Below are 19,217 nucleotides of genomic sequence, written 5' to 3' on the forward strand. Positions count from 1 at the left end.
CTTCAGCTTTCATGAAATCCTTGTTTTAGGAAATTTTAACTTAGGACTGTTTGTTCCAAGGTGGAACATTGGCGTAGGAAGTTCCAATCCAATAGTTACTGTTTGGTTTTAAGTGAATTTATAGCAGGAGAAAGTTGCCAAACTGAGTGCAACTGGAAACTAAAACCACAACAGACTGATCACTTGCTAGATTTTAACAGTGAAAGGTTTGTTTAAATCTTAGCTACTTATGAAACTGGAAGACATTCTGTTCGAAGTTTCAGCTGGAAACACTCATCTTCACCTTTTTTTTCTCCATACAGAGAAATAGCCAAAACCACACATCAAGAATAGCTAAAACACTGGTGTCTTAGCAGTGATTTAGTCACCAATCTCAAACACAGAACCATACAGGCTGCGATGAAGAAAATTACCTCCACCCCAGCCAGACCCAGTACAGAAAATATGGTTGGGAAAACTCACTGGGTAGAGCAGGCTTTTCCAGGGAAACTTGTGGATGCATTTAGGCAGCTCTTTGCTCCCAGCAGCTAATGGAGCTGCAGGTTCCTTTCTGTGCCTTCTGAGATGAAACAATTATCAGTACAATTGTTTATATTTTAATAGATATAGGTTGCTTCTCTTTCCTTCTGCAGTTGAGGATTACCAATTCCAGAAATCAATATCCTTCTGCTTTAGGCAGAAAGCTACTGAGTTTTTGGAACTGAGGTTTTCACAGCAGCCTGGGAGAGGTGCATCCCTTAGACCAGCTCTTTAAAGTGCCTGAACCCTACTTAAAGAGGCAAAAGAGGGATATGCACCTACATGGCCCAAGGACCTGAGTCTGTGCCATTCTTGATGACAGACACAACAGCTGGGTGCCAGCATTTGTCTGTAGCTCATTCACATCTGCAGGTACTGTCTGTGCCTGCACAAAAATGCAGTTCAGATGCCAAAAGGCAAGGTAAATGTACATTTCTTATGTGCATGAGCACAAACTTTCAGTGTGTAGCTTCCCTCAGTGTGTGTCATGCACATATCAACACTTGCATAAATGTTATGTATGCAATTGCACTCATCTACATTTCTGATGCTGCCTTACATCAGGTATTTTGTGTTCTGTAGTTGTTTAAAGCCTACCTCTTGCACATTTGTGCTACTATTCAACAACAGGCTGTAACCCTGAAGTAAACTGGTATTTTGTAGATAAAGTTAAAGTAAACCAAATGGCTAAAGCAAATCCAAGGAGCCAGGGAGTGGGACTCACAGCAGTTCATTCCTGTGGAGAAATGCATTGGCTTGTGCCTGGGTGGGCCAGAAAACAGCCACAGAATTAGGAAAATTCTTCAGACTGGAGTGTGGTCTGCAGTCTGGAGGAGGTGATATGCCACTGTCTCTGCTGCCAAGTGTGTATTTTACACTAATCTCCTGCAACTGGTGAGGGGAGCCCCACAGCCTTCTCTGGATTAAGTGGGGTTACCCCAGCCTGAGCCTGCAGATAGCTGATCTCAGCTGTGCTCCATGGCCCTGCAGAGAGAAAACTCCTGTTCCTTCCCAAACCCTTCTTCCCACACCTTAATGAAAGGTGCTGAACATGACCTTGAATACTCTGTATTGTGAAATGCCTTTGAGATGGCTCACATGACATTGTCTTGCTATTTCTTCTGCATGCTATGAAAATGGAAATAATTGTATAAATTCTCACATAATTCCATTTACACCTCCCCCCCCCCCAAAAAAAGTGGTCCTCTTTCTGTTGTTGCTTGGCTTTTGTTTCAGTTTCTATTGAAGCAGTCTAGATGTTTCACAACACATATCAGTGCATCATATATCACATATCCAAAAATAGATATAGCACATTGATATTACATTTGGTTTACCCCACCAGCCTGAATCCTGTATAATTTGTCCTGATGGTTTTTCTTTTGGGCACTTAATAGAAAAATCAATTTTTAAAGTCAAGCACCATTAGTTTCCTATGCCTGCTATTCACGTGCCACTATGGATCTTAGCTGTTAGGACCAAGAAAAGGAGGAATGAAATTATATTAACTGTCAATCACAGGGACAGGGCATTGCCCTTCAGCACCAGGCTTATACTGCCAGCTCCAGAACGACGGGAACAGTCAGATTGCCATATTTACTGAGGCAAGCCTTACAGATGACTTGATTTATCACAAAGCACTGTCTCACTGCCCTTTATTCCAACTGTGGAGTGCCCAAAGGTAGAGAAAATTACAGGAATTTGAAAGGAAGTTGACAAAGACAAGGAAAACCTAATCAAGTGGCACAGCTGAGAACAGCAGCCCAGACTGGTTAATTAATACCACAACATTCTATGCAAGCCCATAAAACTCAAGGATCATTCTGGAAGAGAAATTATGATTAGAGAAAGGTCTTTCTCCCTTCTTCCTGTTACATACTTCAGCTAATGCAAAGTCCTGATTAAAAAAAAAAAAAAAAAAAAACCAAGAAAAAACAGTGGTTAGCAATAATTAGATAATTTAATTAGTATTTTTTTCCAATGGAAAGGAAACAGATTTCATCTAGTGATGACCAATGTATGAATTGCAGTAACAGTGAAAATGGCTATTAAATTGTTAGGGAAATAAGGATTTACCATTGCCATTTAAAAAATTTACTATTAATTGAATGCCCAGAATATGATAACAATTTTTCCCCAAAAGATGGCAGCCATTTACCCAATAAATTAGCTCCTCTCAAGCTGTTAAAGTTATTAATCATTTATTTGAGGGTGGTGATTAATCCTTTTAGGGCACTCAAGCTCAAAACCCATTAGGCGACAAATTCAGAGCCTTTTGTCTGGGCGGCTCACATGAGGCCCTTGTGCTCTTTCCCTCCTCAGAGGAAGCAGTTTCATTCTCACCCCTTTCTGAAATGGTAGCTCTAATTTGACTCCATGGTGCTTATTTCTCCTTCCTAAGCTCCTTGGCATTGGCCTGGCCCAGTCTCTGGCAGCCACCTGATGCACCTGCACATTTTTGGCACCATGGGGTGCCCTCTCACTGTGGAAATGGCATAAAAGGGAAAAAAACTGAGAAAAGAGGGAGAAAAAAGGCATGAGGCAGCCAGGCAGGTTACAGGCACTTTTGCTTTTTCTTTGGTGAACTTGTTGCGGCAGGGGGTGGCTGTTCCTTGGCTGTGCTTAAAATATCTCTGTGAATGTTCAAGAGGGCTTGGCTTGGCTTGCAACTTGCAGGCATCTGTGCTACTTGACAAATGACAGATGCTTGTTTAAAGTGTCAAAAGCTGCTGCCTGAAGTGGAAGGAGGCACGCTGCAGAGCATGGCTCTGGTCAGTAGAACTCTTCCTCTGTTAAACTGAAAGGAACTCAGAGATACCAGAACTCTTCTGATTACACAAAACTGTATCTGCTGGTGTTTTAGCCTAGAGCTGTGATACTGTGTAAATTCACAGATCTGAAGGCTTGAAAAGACCTTTGCTTGATTTAATCTTATGTCCCATCCTGGTCTGCTGCTTTCATTTTTTGAGCACAGTTATCATTGATTGGTTGAAGCGTGTCATCCTGGAGTGCATCCAAGAGATGGAAAAAATTCCAGATAAATTAAACTATATTCTTGTAGTTGTCCTGTGTTTTTCCTGCAATCAGAAGCCTTTATAGCTTGTGAAACCAGGATTACCCACGTGAGCAAAGGGCTAAAAGGTCAGACCTTTCCCTGAGCACACATATGACAAGGGACAATGGCTGCCTGCCCGGATGATAAACTGTGCTTGCATTCCTGTGTTCACAGGCTGAAGAAAGTGGTGGGATATAGAGGTGAGAAACCACAGTTACCAAGAGGAGGCAGAATTGAAATTTGCTGTGAAGAATGTCTGAAATCTGTCGATAATTACAGCATATTTGCTGCCTCACCTGGTCCAAACCACCTTTCAGGAACCTTTTGGGCATCCAGACAGGAATGTTGCCATATAAAGCCTGGGAGGCTTCTCTTATTTCACTGGGTACCTGTTTCTGTTTTCCAGAAAAAGGTGGAGGACCATCCCAACCGGAGTCCTTCCATTTGGTTGGCCATGTACAGCGCTTTTGGACGGCCAATCCTGCTCAGCAGCACCTTCCGCTACCTGGCCGACCTGCTGGGCTTTGCTGGGCCCCTCTGCATTTCTGGCATTGTCCAGGGCTTCCAGAATACAACCAATAATACAAATACCACAGAAAAGGTAACCTGACAATGTGGATTGAAGGGCTCTGGTAGTAGTTTTAGACTCATATCAGGTATTTAAGACAGCTGGCTGCATGCTTTGATAGGTCTGTGGTCATCACTGTGTTATTTCATGGTTTCTCTCAAGCAAATTGAATATTTCTGTTGTGAGAGACAGTCAAGTTAAAAACCTGAGCAATGACAGACTTGGGTAGGAATGGAACACAAGCCGTGGAGGCTCCCCCCAGCTCCCCAGCTGTCTGTCTTGATGGAGTCATCCCAGTAGTTCTAGGAAGAAGGAACAATTTTTGCTGCTCCTCTTCAACTGTGCCTGTTTGTTTCAGGCAGGACACACACTGGTGGTGCCTCAGTGATGCATCCAGCCTGGGAATTTTGCTTAATTCCTGTCCAATTGTCAGTTTATAATTCACTGAGAGTTTTGAGTTCTCTCAAATCTGTTTTTTGTACTGGGAAGCTGACAGTAGCCAGTCCCTGTTTGTGGCTGATTGTATTGATTGCTGCTGTGATGAACTGTGTTGGCGCATATTGAGAAATTGAAAAGTATCCATTTGACTCAATGGTGTTCTTGGTACTAGAGATGCACAAGAGATGCCAGATCAGTGCTCATTTCAAGTTTCACTGAGACTGAACTTTCAGGGATCACGTCTAAATGCTGAGCAAGCCTCTGTTACAGAACATTTTCTATCACAAGAAAAAGAATTTATGAGTAACTAATGAAACGATACAGGTAAAATTATTTTACTGACAGCAGAGAAGAAATGACAATGACATTTTCCTGCACTTGTCTTGTGACAGAGAAACATCTCCATACAGTTTTTGTAGTGTTTTATCTCTGAATGAGCAGATAGGTATGTAATAGAATAGCATTTTCCTCTCCACATAAAGTATTTGACTCTCATCACTATCCACATATCTTTTTCTTGGCTGCTCACTCCTGACATTCATTTTCTTGACTGGTGGTCTCAATTTGGCTTGAGGCTTTCACTGCACTGAAGGAGAGTTTAATTGTACAGCTTATCAAATAAAGCTTTTTATCATCCTTGAACCTGCACATGTAGGATATGAGCCACAGAGTTACAAGGCAAAGTGCATGCTTTTCTGCCTTCAAAAATGTTGGGGTTTTTTGCATGGTGAAAAAACAAAGTAAGCTTGAAAATAATTTCTGGATCTCAGATTTAGGAATTATACCTTGTCTGCTTCCTTTATCTTTTGTCCTCTTCAGTGTAGTGGCTTCAGTTGTGGCTTTTTAAAGTTTTAATGAACATTGGCTAAAGAGAAGACTGGAATCATTGGAGATCTTGAAAGCACTTGGCTTGGTGACAGTCACTATTTCTCTTGGATACATTTCAGAATGCATGTGCCTTTAATTTATGGATTTTGATAAACTTTCCCTTGGTTGTTCTTGCTATTAAACATTACTCCTTTAAATTTTCTCTAGTTCCAATTAATGTGAATACATTTAATTTTATGCTTATTCTGCCTTAATTCCTGAGAACTCTATATACATTGAAAAAAAAGCCATCTACAAATGTTATTTTCTTAAAGATATCCCCACTATGAAATCAAGGGGAAGTTAGATGCAGCAGAATATTAAGAAGGAAGTTTTCAAATGTATTTATCTCACCATTCATGCATTTAAGCAACTCTTTTTTGAAGGAGTCTTGGGCAGATTGCTTTCTTTCTTATATTGCCCATACCTTTCATCTCAGAATCAGGCTGGATATTTCAGTAGAACTGGCTTTTTCCTTCTCTTTTTTTCTTTTTCTTTTTTTTTTTTTTTCCCTCTAAGAATTCCAGTACATCCTGCTTCCAGCTGGGTCGGAAATACCAAAGGAACAGTCTTCCTTGGAGTATTTTGGTACATTTGTTTCCTTTTCTGCCTGAAACAGAGCAGAACAGTGAACACAAAAACTAGAAAATGAAAACAAAGAGCTTTAAACAAGATTTTTTTTTCTCTTCCATATTGAGGCATTTAAATCTCATTTGGTGTGGAATACTGGCATGTATAGTCTAATATTATTCAGAATTTATGCCTATCATAGACTATACTTGTGGAAATAATTGTTTCCATAATATGCAAATGCAACATAAATAACTAATCCCATATAATAAAAGATATTTTCTTGCAGCTTCTCTGTGGGGCAGGTGGAATGAGCTTTATTTTCTACTGAGTAGCATTTCTATCCTACAAATCACCTCAATTTGATGGGGAAACTAAAGACAAGGCAGACACAGTGATCTTAATGTTCCTTTCCTGCTAAAACAAAATCATTTTAGAACCGCTAAAACATCTCAATCCTCCGTCTTTGGAACAGGAGTGGAGTTTTAAATTTGTATATAAATGATTTTGATATAGAGGTCAGTGAGAAATCTGATTTCTATAACTTTCCTATAATACCAGCAATATGTTTTATTCTCATGCAATGATTAAATTTGCCTGTTTCCAGCTTCTCGGGAATATGAAATCCCTCCTACGGCACTTGCATCATTTTTTCCTTTCTTTTCAGGTGAAGGATCCATCAAACTCCTACCTTTCATCAGAGGAATTCCTCAGGAATGTTTATGTCTTGGCAGTCCTTCTCTTCCTGGCTCTTCTCCTGCAGAGGACATTCCTGCAGGCCTCCTACTATGTCACTACAGAGACTGGCATCAACCTCCGGGGTGCCTTACTGGTGAGCAAAGATCTGCCAGGAGATTCACTAATAACAGCTCCAGCTTTGTCCTTTCATTTGTCTTGTCCTTCATCTGAAGACTGAGCTTGAAATTATGGTTTCAGAGAAGATATTTTTATACAGAAAAGTGGACAAAGGACTGCTGGCAAACTGCTGGCACCAATTCCTTTTGTTAAAACTAATCCCATCATTCTAACCTGTTGGAAGTTTAACACCCATAAAAACCCATGCATTTGAAAACACATCTTTGCAGACAATGAGAGATAGATGAAGATCAGCAGTGCCATTTTGGCTCTGCATCTGCTTTGTTCATTTGCTTGTGAGTTTGCTTCTGCTGACTGTGGACAGAGCCATGTGCAGAGTGTCCTTGTTTTATGGGAACGCTGTGCATGCATCGGGAGTGGTGACTCTGGATATTTATGCCCTTTAGCACAGAGCCCTGTGGGATGGGATGGAAGTGATTCATCTGCAGGGCTGTGTCTGTAACCCCAGCATCCCTTAACCCTCTGTGAGAGCCTTGTTTATGGACTGGAGCCAGCACAGCACGTGGTGGGGGGGTGTAGCAGGGCTCTGCACAGACCAAACTCCACAGGCAGCAGTAGCAATCCAGAAGCAGGAACTGATGTTTTGCCAGATGTAACTAACCATGGGAATATCATCTCAGCATGGAAGCTTCTTTTTTTTTTTTTTTTTTTTTTTTTTTTTTTTTTTTTTTTGTATTTGCTCTGATTGATGGAGCTGCTTCAAACCTTTTCTGCCTTCTCCCAGGACAGTTGGTATAGACTTGGGGATGAAAGAGCTCCTGGTTATTTCCTTTTTGTGACTCCCACTTACCAAAACTGGGACTCTTAGGAGCTTATGCAGCTGATCTAAGTCACCAGGCATTTCTGATTAATTCTATAGGATATACTTTATTCATGAAGAAAATGGGTCAAAAAGGACAAATTATTTTTAAAACTTCCTTGAAGCTGCAGCATTTGATGTTTGGTCATAACTGCAAATTGGGCTCACAATATTTGTCTTTAAAATTCAGTAGATGTAAGCCCTGATTAATTTTAAACCTTAATTCCTACAAATTTTATGGAAAGGAATGGCCAGGTAATGGAGAGGAACCCAAAGGAATACATACCCACTCTGATCAAACTTCACAGCATGAATTTACCTGTCTTATCAGAAACAAGGATCTCTTTGACAGACAGTGTCACAGAAAAGCAGGCTCACCAAATGCTTGTTAAAAAGGTTCTTTGGCCGATTTCCTAAATTTTGATATTTTGTTGTCATTTTTTGTTCTATTTTAGGTCTGCGTTAAGCAATAAACATTTTAAGAGGATTTGGAGTTTTTTAAAGTCAGTTGTCTCTCTTGTGCTTTCTCTCACTCTGTCTCCATCTCTCTCTGTCTCAGGTGAGAGACTGGGAGAAGGGCTGTCCTAGGTAAAGGCTGATGATGCAGTTTGAAACATCCCATTGCTACTGTTCTTTTATAATTACATCATTTTAATAACTTCCTTTTTTCCCCCTTTCTTACAGGCAATGATATATAATAAGATCCTGAGGCTTTCTACATCCAACTTGTCCATGGGAGAGATGACACTGGGACAAATCAATAACTTGGTTGCCATAGAAACCAACCAATTAATGTGGTTCTTGTTCCTGTGCCCCAATCTGTGGGCAATGCCTGTTCAGGTAGAGCATCCAAGTAAGGGCCTGATTTCAGAGATCCTCCAGCTTGGCTGAGGAGAGTGCAGGTGTGGGACACTGCTACAAAATCCAGAGGGGAGCCTGCACTTCCCACTAAGATTAGCAAGCAGAAAGGTGGCTCAAGCGCTAGAAAGGTGTCTTTCCAAGGGCCAGTAAAGAGAGAGGGTTTTTTTAGCAGGATTTCCATGTCTGTGACTTGAAGAATGAGGACCTGCAATCCTTTTCCTGCTCATATTTCTTCCACTGCTGACACAAATCCATTGCTTTTATTTTGCCACCTGGCATCAGCCCTAAGCATTGCTTCTGCAGTGCCCACTTGTAGCTGGGTTTTGTTGCAGGACCAACAGCAATTGAATCCTGCTCCATGACTGACATGAGCACTGGCAATGCTCTCTAAGCAAATGCTCTCTAACCAAACTGAGTCACTGAACACATCTGCTTCTTAACAAGGCTGGGAAAGAAATGGAGGCAGATCTGTAGGAAGGAAAGATTGAGATTATTTAGCTTGAAAGAAATCTTCAAAAATGCCAATGACTTAATGACCTGAGACATGCTGATTTTCCATGAAGCTTGGACTCCTGTTGCCTCTTCAGAATTTTAGCTCAGGGTGTGTTCGGCATGGTCCTTACCTGTCAGTGATCCCACTGACATGAAAGAATTTTTAAAAGGGGTAGAACCAACTCTTATAGTAGATCTGTTTTGCTGAATTTCCTGAAACTGTATCAGTAATCTATTTTATTAGTCAGTAATTACTACTGTTAATGGGTTGGGTAGGGTTTAGAGTGTCATGAAATAGTTTATGAAAAAAAGGCAAAAAAGGCTACATGGAAACAGAAATTAGAAATAACATATATGGTTTCATTTCACTGTTTCATATTCTGTGAAGTGTTGGATGGAAGTGTTGCTATCAATACTTTGAAAGTTATTTAAATGAACAGGTGGTCTGATTGCTGTGGCTAGGTATGGTAATTTGCATTACAGGAGCCTGAAAAGCTAAATATTGCTTTAAAAATGTTAAACACCATTGATTCTTACTTCTGATATTGTATAATAAGAAGGGTGATTTAAAGACAGACTTGTTTAAGAGATAAAAGTATGAGATATGCAACTAATTCTGTATGCCCTTTTATCACTGAGGACATCACTCTAGCACAAAGCGGAGCTTTTAATAGAAATATTTATATAGCAGAGCTCGGGAACCAGAATCACAGCAGTCACACCACAGCCATTCTCAGGTAACCTTCTGTGGGAAGTGTTCCCAAACCCTTTCCAGGGCTAAGGCAGCATTTTCCTCCAGAGCTGCACGGTATTGATGCCCAAGCTCAGTTTGTTTCAGTCCCAGCACATCTGCTCCGTGCTTCAGTGCCTGTCTGCCATGTCCCTCTGCCTGCAGTTGCACAGGGACAGTACAACACAGTGCAACTGTGATCCATGACAGCCCTAAGACCTCTGAATGCTTCCAGAGTGAGGTAAGGAGCTCTAGTGTAAACAGGACTTGAGGCCAGGAGCTCTGTAAAATGCCTCGGGGCAAGCACCATCATTTTAGTGCTCCTTTAGTTTTGTGGAAACCCAGTCTGGAATTAGAACTACCAGGCACTAACACAAACTATTTAGTTAATGTCAAAAAGAAAGGCTTCTGGGTTTATTTCCCACACTTTCCAAATGTGACCTCCTGAAGTACGGGCTCAGCTGATTCCTATGAACCATTTAAGTGTTTATTAGAAGAACAAACATTTTTTTCTCTTGGTGTGGTTCTGGCATATTGAAATCTACTCTTTTTTTTCCTGTGTTGCTTTTCTCTTCACAGATAATAATGGGTGTGATCCTCCTGTATAACCTGCTGGGAGTGAGCGCCTTGGTCGGGGCTGCTGTCATTGTGCTCTTAGCTCCCATCCAGTACTTTATAGCCACCAAGCTGGCTGAGGCTCAGAAGAGCACTCTTGTAAGTGAATTATTTCAGTGACATTTGTGATCCAGAAATGAGAACAGGGTTTCTGGGTTCTGTTCTTCTAGCCAGTGAAAACCACTGTGTGCATTTGGGGAGGCCATCCCTCACTTGAACTGTCCCTCCCTGTCTGTTTTTCTGTATCTCAGCGTCTCTTCCTTCCTCACAATTTGTCAGAAAAGAATCTCCAAAAAGTATGTGGGCCTTGACCTGCCTTCTATGCAAAGAGTATTTTTAATCCAACTAGCACAATTTTGTCTGAATTCCACTCCATGAAAGGGTGTTATTCCCACATGCAGATGTTGTATTTCATGGGATGTTAGCAAACAGTGCAAATGACTGATAAATTATTGCAGGAAAGTATTAAAGAATGTGCACAACCTCCCTCTGTAAAGTCTAGAGACTTTTTACTCTCAGCCCAAGCTTTGGTATTTTCTAAAAATCAGTTCGCACTGCTGGATTATTATATATTCATATCTAAATTCTTCAGTGCTGTAAGTTTATTTTTCTGTCTCATTTAGTTCACCAATTAGAAATGTCTTCTGCTCCTTTGTCTAATTTTTAACTTTATTGCTGTGAACCTTGAACTTTTTAAATAAGTCTTTGATGTTTAAGTTGCCAAATATTTAGAGATCTTTTTTATCTTAATATTCAAGTAAGCCAATTACTGATGCATGGGTCTAATTGCCAGCACAATTCAATCCTATTGAGTTGTGCCAGTTTTTATAACTAATACAAATTGTGCAGAGGACATATCTTTGCATAATTTTGGAAATAATCTCAATCTTTCCTGTTGCTCTATTCTGACTTCCTCTGACTCATAACATCTTTTGGATTATGATTTTACCAAAACTCATGATTTTACCAAAACTTATGATTACTGCTTTCTGATTAGGGGAAATTAATTATCAGTTAAATACATTGATAAATATCACACTTATTTCCTCAACTAGATCCCAGAATTATTCTTGCATCAGCAAATACACTGATTTAGGTTTCTGTCTATTGTTATGGACACCACTGACCTACTAACCCACCTCCCTGAGTTTCACCCTCTCTTTGAAAGGTTGGGATGTTTTGAGTTATTTTTCTTTGCAGAAAATGGTCACTTAATTTTCACCTAATGGTTGTAAATATTTTAATACCTCCAAAGAAAATGAAATTTTATATTCTTTTTCTCAGTATGGCACCTGTACAAAATCGCAAATGAATAAAATTATTTTTTTAAATGAATTTAACAGAAGTGAGGAGAAAAAAGGGTTGTCATTAAGACTACAAATGGTTATCAATTTTTTTCCCCTGGTTTTCTCTTGAAATGAAGGACTATTCTACTGAGAGATTAAAGAAAACCAATGAGATACTCAAAGGCATTAAGCTATTAAAGCTGTATGCCTGGGAGCACATATTTTGTACAAGTGTGGAAGAAACCAGAATGAAAGAGCTCACCAGTCTCAAAACCTTTGCACTTCATACATCTCTTTCCAGTAAGTAACTGTGTTTTTAGTGCTTGGAAAAGTATCCTGTTTTTCATGTCAACATTCCTCCCAACTTCAGCTAAAGAGAGATACAGCTGTGCCTGTGACACTTTTGTCTGTGTGTAATGTAATTAAAATAAAATAGTATGATAAATACATAACACAGAAATTCGAAAGGATAAAATACTTATTATTGATTTTTTTTGCAGCAAGTTTTCTGTTACCTTCATTGTGACATTACAGTTAGGAGTTGCTTTATAGTAAGGAGGCTCCAGATAATACTGGCAGCTCTGCCTGCAGCAAAGATAAATTATATTTTCTGCATATAAATTGTGTTTTTTGCAATGTAGAAGGGTTGAGTAATGTTTTAGTTGTGTTTCATATTAATTGTGCACATAATGATTTTTATCCTAGCTTAGTAGAGTAGACAAATGAGAGAATTCCATGGCTTATTTGTTGGTGTGTTTAAGATCTCTGACGATTAGGGAAGGAAGCTTCTTCCTGCAGACTAATTTTCCTTTGGGAGTTTTAATTACTTGAATTGGAAATAACTGGATTATTTTAGTGTCATACAGTTACTGTAAAATTGTTTTTTCTTATTTCCTATAATTTGATGCATATTTTATTTCTCTTTCCCAGTTTTTATGAATGCAGCCATACCAATAGCAGCTGTTCTTGCAGTAAGATATGGGGTTTTTTCAGTTTTCCTTATAAAAAAAGGGAGAGGAAAGTGGGGGGAGGAGGGGAGGAGATGTAAAAAGGAAGCAAGGACACCATTGTTATTCTTCATAAAACCAGCAGATGAATTAAAGTGCCCCTGCTAACTGTAGGAGAGCATGACACTGGAAGTTTTCATTCCCAGAAGGTGGATTGGTAAAACCAAAGAGAAAAATAATTTTTTACTATAGGAAAGAAAAATCATTACATCATGAATTTTAGAAAGAAAGAAAGAAAAAAAGAAAGAAAGATCATTGCAACTTGAAAGAAGACCCATTATGAAAAGCTCTTTTTGAAAGGAGTTTTGAGTGTCTTTTCTTGTTCTTTAGCAGCAAAGTTCATTCCTGTTTCAAAATGCATTAAGAGTCACCAATAAAATTTTCAAGAAGGAATACTCTGCAATTTAAAAAGGAATAAATTTTGCTTATCCTCTAGCCAGGTTTGAGTCTCAGCCTCATGCACTAGAGGAACTATGCCATGCTGACCAGTAAGGAGCTTTCATAGACCAAATTTTGAGGTCAGAGTATGATGAGAGTATGTACAAGAATTGGAACATTTATGACCAGAATTCTGCATCCATGAAAAAAAAAACCCCTAAGATTTGTTAGATTCTTACTGGATTTTTTTTTTCTGGGATGTGTGTTTACTGTAAACCCTAAAGTCAATTACAAAACTGTAATCAAATGCTAAATTTCACAATGAAACCTTTTTCACTCTTCAATGTGTAAGCCTCTTGAAATCACTGGCAAGATTTTAAAATCTATTTTGCTTTAACAAAACACACCTTACTCTTCAATTTATCCTGATTCCCAGGGAACTTAGGTAGTTATTAGCCTTAGGTGAGCAAAGTGTTTTGCTCGCTTTCCTTGTTCATCTTGTTCAAGAGTTCTTGTCCTGACATCCTCTTTCCCTGATGTGACAGACATTTGTGACTTATGCATACACCAATGACAAGCCACTGCAACCTGCTCAGGCATTTGCATCCCTGTCACTGTTCCACATCCTGGTCACACCTCTGTTCCTGCTCTCCACCGTGGTTCGTTTTGCAGTCAAGGCCATCGTGAGGTAAGTGGTTCTTCTCCTTCCTCCGACTCCTGAACACTCATGGTCAGTACCAGGAAAGGTTTCTACCTGCTCATGTGGAAGAGTGTTATGAGGTGGGACTCTGATGCTGAAGATGTGAGAGAAATCAGTGACCCTTCATTTTTACTGCATGACACAGAGACAAAGAAACACAGCACAAGGACAGGGAGCTGCTGAAGCCAGGGCAGAGCAGCGACACCAAGGGGATCAGAGGGATGGAGCAGCTCTGCTGGGAGGAAAGGCTGAGGGAATTGGGATTGTTCAGCCTGGAGAGGAGAAGGCTTTGGGGTGACCTCATTGTGGCCTTGCAGTGCCTGAAGGGAACCCACAGGAAAGATGGAGAGAGACTCTTGACAAGGGCCTGAAGTGACAGGACAGGGGGCAATGGCTTCTCACTGACAGAGAGCAGGTTTAGATTGGATATGAGGAATAAATTGTTCCCTGTGAGGGTGGTGAGGCCCTGGCACAGGTTACCCAGAGAAGCTGTGGCTGCCCCAGTCCTGGAAGTGTTCCAGACCAGTCTGGATTGGGCTCTGAGCAACCTGGGCTAGTGGAAAGTGTCCCTGAACATGTAAGGGAGGTTAGAACGAGATGGTCTTTAAGATTCCTTCCAACCTAGGCCATTCTGTGATTCTAGGATTCCTAATGTTCCATTCTTTTTACATTTTCACTAACTTTGGCCATTGGGATTCAGAGCTGCACGGTCCTTCCTTGGGAGATGCTCCTCCTCTCACACTCTGGCCACCCACCACCGCTCTTCCCTAGCACTCTCCGGGCTCATGTTAGCACTGAGGGGGTGAGAGAGCCTGGTGTGAAGCTCTAGCAAGACCAGCCCTGCTGAAGCAAGGAAGAGTAACTGGCTTAACCCTACCTTCACATAAAGGACATTGGGCTATAAGTGAGAATTTAATGATGTTCTGCATTCTGTTCCAGGTATTTGTTTCTGTAAAACATCCCAACAGAGCAGCTTCCTTCATGCTGAGCTATAGTGCACTTAATCTTGAAGGAGCAGATTGGTATAAGTTAAATTTCAGGCTTTTGGGTGTTGTGTCTATGGCTTGTATGGACAGAGTCACAGTCATAGTGTGCTTATGCAGACCTACACAACTCCAAGATGTCCCAAGATGTGCAAAGTGACACCTGGCTGGCAGTAGAGTGTCAGATGCCAAGCACTAGCAGGATGTGAAGACAGAACTAACCTTCCCACCCAGAAACATCATTCCTTCATGCCAAGGCTGAGGCACATTGGCAAGATATGGCACTGCTGCTGTCACTGCCTGTTTTTGGTGGGTAATGGTAATACCAAACAGCAGTCAAGGGGGCTTCAGGCTCCACAGCTGTCATTTGCTAGTACCACACTGACTTTAAAAAAAAAAAAATTAACAGAGTTTATTTTTATCAAAGCAGCAGCAGGAGCAGGGCCACATGAGATGTTTTCCCTAGATTGAAAATGATTTCTGAGTAGTGGAAAATCTCCAGACTCCTGTATAAATCATCCAAACCTCTACATCTCTGTACTATGTTTAGCATAGCCCTAATATCAAAATGGTGTGTACATTTTCCTTAACACTGCTGGCCACCCCTCAGGGCAATATTTAAAGACCAGATTTGCCAAAACAAACTGCATCTTTTATCCGACTCATTTCCTAACATCTTTCTCCCATGAACATCATGTCCCCCAAGTGAAGGATAAAGAATGTGTGTTTGGCCACTCCATGGCTCTATCCTCAATCAAATACATACACGAGTATGTGCTTATTATTTTTGTGATTAAGTGCTTATACTTTGGTCAGAATCTCAATTTTCTGTTCAGGAGTAGTTCTAGTGCTACTAAAACTTATTAGGGTACCTCATTCAAAATAAGGGTCGATGCCATTTTAGGTGCGTGATCAAAACGAGGTCTTGTGTTTTCTACAAGAAAATAAATTCTTGCTTAGCCCCTTATGTAAGACTGAAATTCTGATATGGAAACATATCAGAATTGACAGGGCACATAAATTTTCTGTTCAAGAGAGGAGACAGGAACAGCCATGCTGGCAGGAGGAAATAATGATGATAGCAGTTCTTTCTTGCTAACCTTTCTCTCTGTGGCTTGAAGGTGTATTGATAATTTAATACAAAGTGCACAGACAGGCTTTGAAATGGACTACTTTCCCATTTGCAGATTAAAGTTCAAATCACTGATCTGAAGGCATATGTCCTTCTGCTTTCTCAGTCTCTGGCCCAATGCACCTTGATTTTAGTTTGCACAAGGTACTAGCTTCACCGTGACTGGTGTGTGATTTTGTTAATCCCTTCCCTGGAGTAAAGACCCAGGTGCTTATGGCGCTCTGAAAGGAAGGGGGACAGAAAGAGGATCAAATCCTCCTGTGAGGAAAAATGAATTGAACCTGTGTGCTGTATTTCCCAGTGGACAATTTTAAGAGCTAAACAAAGAGTTCCTGTGTGTCTCCAGGGCTGGCTATGGCTGTGCTGAGGTGTGCAGTACCCAGCCCCTGTGTGCATGCTGTGCATAGAACCACAGAATCCCAGAATATGCTGAGATGGAAGGGACACACCAGGATCATTGAGTCCAGCTCCTGACCCTGCACAGAACAGCCCAGGAATCCCACTCTGTGCCTCAGAATGTTATTCAAGTGCTCCCTGCACTCTTGTCAGCTGTGACCACTTTCCTGGGGAGCCTGGTCCAGTGCCTGACCACCCTCTGGGTGAAGAACTTTTTCCTGATATCCAGCCTAAACCTCCCTGACACAGCTTCATGCTGTTTCCTTGAGTCCTGTCACTGGTCACAGAGAGCAGAGATTGATAGTTGCCCCTTCACTTCCCCTCATGAAGAAGCTGCAGAACTTTCCCCTTCACTTTCCTTGGTGAGGAAGCTGCAGAACCTCAGTGAGGTCTCTCCTCAGTCTCCTCTTCTCCAGGCTGAACAAGCCAGGTGACCTCAACTGTTGCTCATGTGGTTTGCCCTCCAGACCCTTCACCATCCTCATGACCTCCTTTGGACAGTCTCTTATAGCTTTAATGTCTTTTTTATATGATGCAAAAGCTGTGTCAGGATTGCAACCACTGCCCTGGCATTTCCAGAGGATGGAGGTGGGTGAACGACTTATTTCTGCGCCCTGCTTCCAATAGCCTGAGAAAGGCACAGAAGAGATAAGCCTGCCAAGAGGGAAACCATTCCCACGGCGCTCCCTTGGCACCCCATGACTTGCTCTGCTCTTCATTCCCAGCTACCAGTACAATGCTTAATTATTTTCATCTGTCCTTCTTCCACACCCATAAATCTTCATTTACCATCAGGGTGGCAGATGAAAGTATCCCATGAACTTCTTTTGGAACGTTTCTGATAAATCCTGCTGGCTTGACTGCACAAAAAAGGAAATGCATTCGTGGAAACCTGGGTTTATGTAACTCACTGTCCTCTGTTTTCTTTCAAGTGTACAGAAGCTGAATGAGTTTCTCCTGAGTGATGAGATTGGAGATGACAGCTGGAGAGGGGGAGACAGCTCTGTACCTTATGAATCCTGTAAGAAGCACACAGGACTTGTAAGTTCTGCTTTATGACACTGAATTTCAAAGCAGAGAGGCCATATAGCCCCAAAGAAGTCCAGTGGCCAAATTGCCAGAGCCAAGGAGCTTTGATTGCTAGGCTGGCTCTAGTATTGACCAGTTTTGCCTCTTTGATGTCCTAATCCCCATGTTTTTATGACATTAAGGGTCTCAAAACACACTTAAGCATTGCTGAAGTGTCAATAGTAAAAAAAAAAAAGCAACCTAAACCAACCATAACATGTCAGCATATTTAAATATGACTAAAATTCAACCTTTATTTTTATAGAAGGCCCAGGTGGATATCTTGTGGTTATGGGGTTTGTACTGTATATTGCCTGTACAATCCATCTTACACTGGACATCCTTAGGGAGGAACATTTCCTGCTTTGGGAAATTCAGAATTAAAGGTGGAAAAAAACTACACCAAACTTTGTGAAATAGGAATTAATTCCAAAATGCTGTTTCTGGAGTACTAAACATAGAGTTAATTTGAGTAAAATTTGAAGATAAAAAGCCACAATGAAGATGATTTAGGAAAAGGTGTTTTTTTCATTTTGACATTTTTCTAAAGCTATATATTTCAACAGTTTAAATTGACTGTACAATTTGAAATGTGACTGAAACTTGAAGACAGAAATAGCAAGAAAGGATTAGCAGAAAATAAATTTTATTTGAGCTTGCTAACCTGAAACAACACCTTTCTTGTTTTTCTGGGCTAACAATGATAATAAAAGAAACAAAAATTAGATTGTTTCAGCTTTTATTTTATTTGACCTGTCCACCTTTTGCTTAATCCTGCAGAGACTGTAGATGATGGGGAGAGGGTTTGAGAGGGATGGTAGAGATGAAATTTAGGATGATTATGCATGGGAAGCAAAAAACCCCAATATTTTCTGTGCTTCAGCTAAGGGTGTTTAAAACATTTAAAATGTGTGCATGACAGTGGCGTATCTGTATTATCACATATTGAAAAGCACTGGCTGCTTCTCCTGACCTGGAATGGTGGTAGGAAAGGGAATGGATTGTTTGCTTTACAGGGCACCAAATGCTGTCTTCTCCTGAGGATTCCAACTTCTCTCCTGTTTTCACTTCTCTCTGTGTAGCACACCAAGGCCATCAACAGGAGGCAGCCCCTGAGGTATCAGCTCGAAAGCTACGAGCAGCCAGCAAGGAAGCAGACACGGCCTGTGGAGATCGATGATGTGGCCATTAAGGTGGTTTGGAAAATGTTTTCCCTCATGAAAATAAAGGAGCAGGTCCTCCTGCAACAGCACCTGATGGTGCCCAATTGCTGCTGTTATTTCAAATTTTCCATGGCAAGAGCAAGCCCTTAAATAAGTTAGCACTTTAGCCAAATTTACAGTGGGAAGAGCGAGCTTCAGACCAGTTTTTACAGTTATTCCATGTCTTCTCAGGAAACAAAGAGGCATCATGAATCTGATGTCCAAGTCTTTAGTCTCATCTTTGACAGAATAAAAGCATTTGGTAAATAGAGCTCAGCTCAAGATCATCCCTCTCTTGCCTGACATACATTATGTGCATTTGTGTATTTATCTTTTCTTATTCACAATTTTTTAGGTTTGGCAATATTTGCCAACTTAGCTTGCTTTTTTCTCTGTGTGTACAACCATACCACGCTGTGTTCATGAATCACAGATTTATTATACGAAGGTATTTTAAATCTAAATTAATCATTCTAATTTTTCCCCTCCTGTGTTTAAATATCTGATTTGTGGTAATTGTTTTGTAGGTGACCAATGGATACTTTTCATGGGGAAGTGGTTTAGCTACACTGTCCAACATAAACATTAGAATCCCAACAGGTAGGATGAAAGCACACCTTAAACATGAAATATATAATGTCAAATTGTTATTAATTCCACTTCTTGATGTTTTGA

The 19,217-nt window shown here is 40.6% G+C and overlaps 1 protein-coding gene and 1 long non-coding RNA gene across 23 annotated transcripts in view; one reads left to right on the forward strand and one right to left on the reverse strand.

Moving 5' to 3' along the window:
* Nucleotides 1-19,217, forward strand: part of ABCC9 (ATP binding cassette subfamily C member 9) — a 69,646-nt gene that overhangs the window by 14,452 nt on the left and 35,977 nt on the right. For all 22 annotated transcript variants that reach the window (XM_068190650.1, XM_068190652.1, XM_068190656.1 and 19 more), the window contains 10 exons: nt 3,981-4,175; nt 6,685-6,849; nt 8,377-8,532; nt 10,355-10,489; nt 11,814-11,976; nt 12,607-12,647; nt 13,607-13,749; nt 17,205-17,313; nt 18,423-18,533; nt 19,070-19,142. In XM_068190650.1, the coding sequence (XP_068046751.1) occupies nt 3,981-4,175; nt 6,685-6,849; nt 8,377-8,532; nt 10,355-10,489; nt 11,814-11,976; nt 12,607-12,647; nt 13,607-13,749; nt 17,205-17,313; nt 18,423-18,533; nt 19,070-19,142 (1,291 nt within the window). The remainder of the gene's footprint in view (nt 1-3,980; nt 4,176-6,684; nt 6,850-8,376; nt 8,533-10,354; nt 10,490-11,813; nt 11,977-12,606; nt 12,648-13,606; nt 13,750-17,204; nt 17,314-18,422; nt 18,534-19,069; nt 19,143-19,217) is intronic.
* LOC137474256 (uncharacterized) lies at nt 5,507-6,837 on the reverse strand. Its single transcript, XR_010999258.1, has 2 exons — nt 6,709-6,837; nt 5,507-6,057 (listed from the first exon to the last, which is right to left on the reverse strand). It is a non-coding gene; the product is annotated as an uncharacterized lncRNA (long non-coding RNA).

The sequence above is a fragment of the Anomalospiza imberbis genome, chromosome 5, assembly GCF_031753505.1.
Source record: "Anomalospiza imberbis isolate Cuckoo-Finch-1a 21T00152 chromosome 5, ASM3175350v1, whole genome shotgun sequence".
Taxonomy (NCBI): Eukaryota; Metazoa; Chordata; class Aves; order Passeriformes; family Viduidae; genus Anomalospiza; species Anomalospiza imberbis.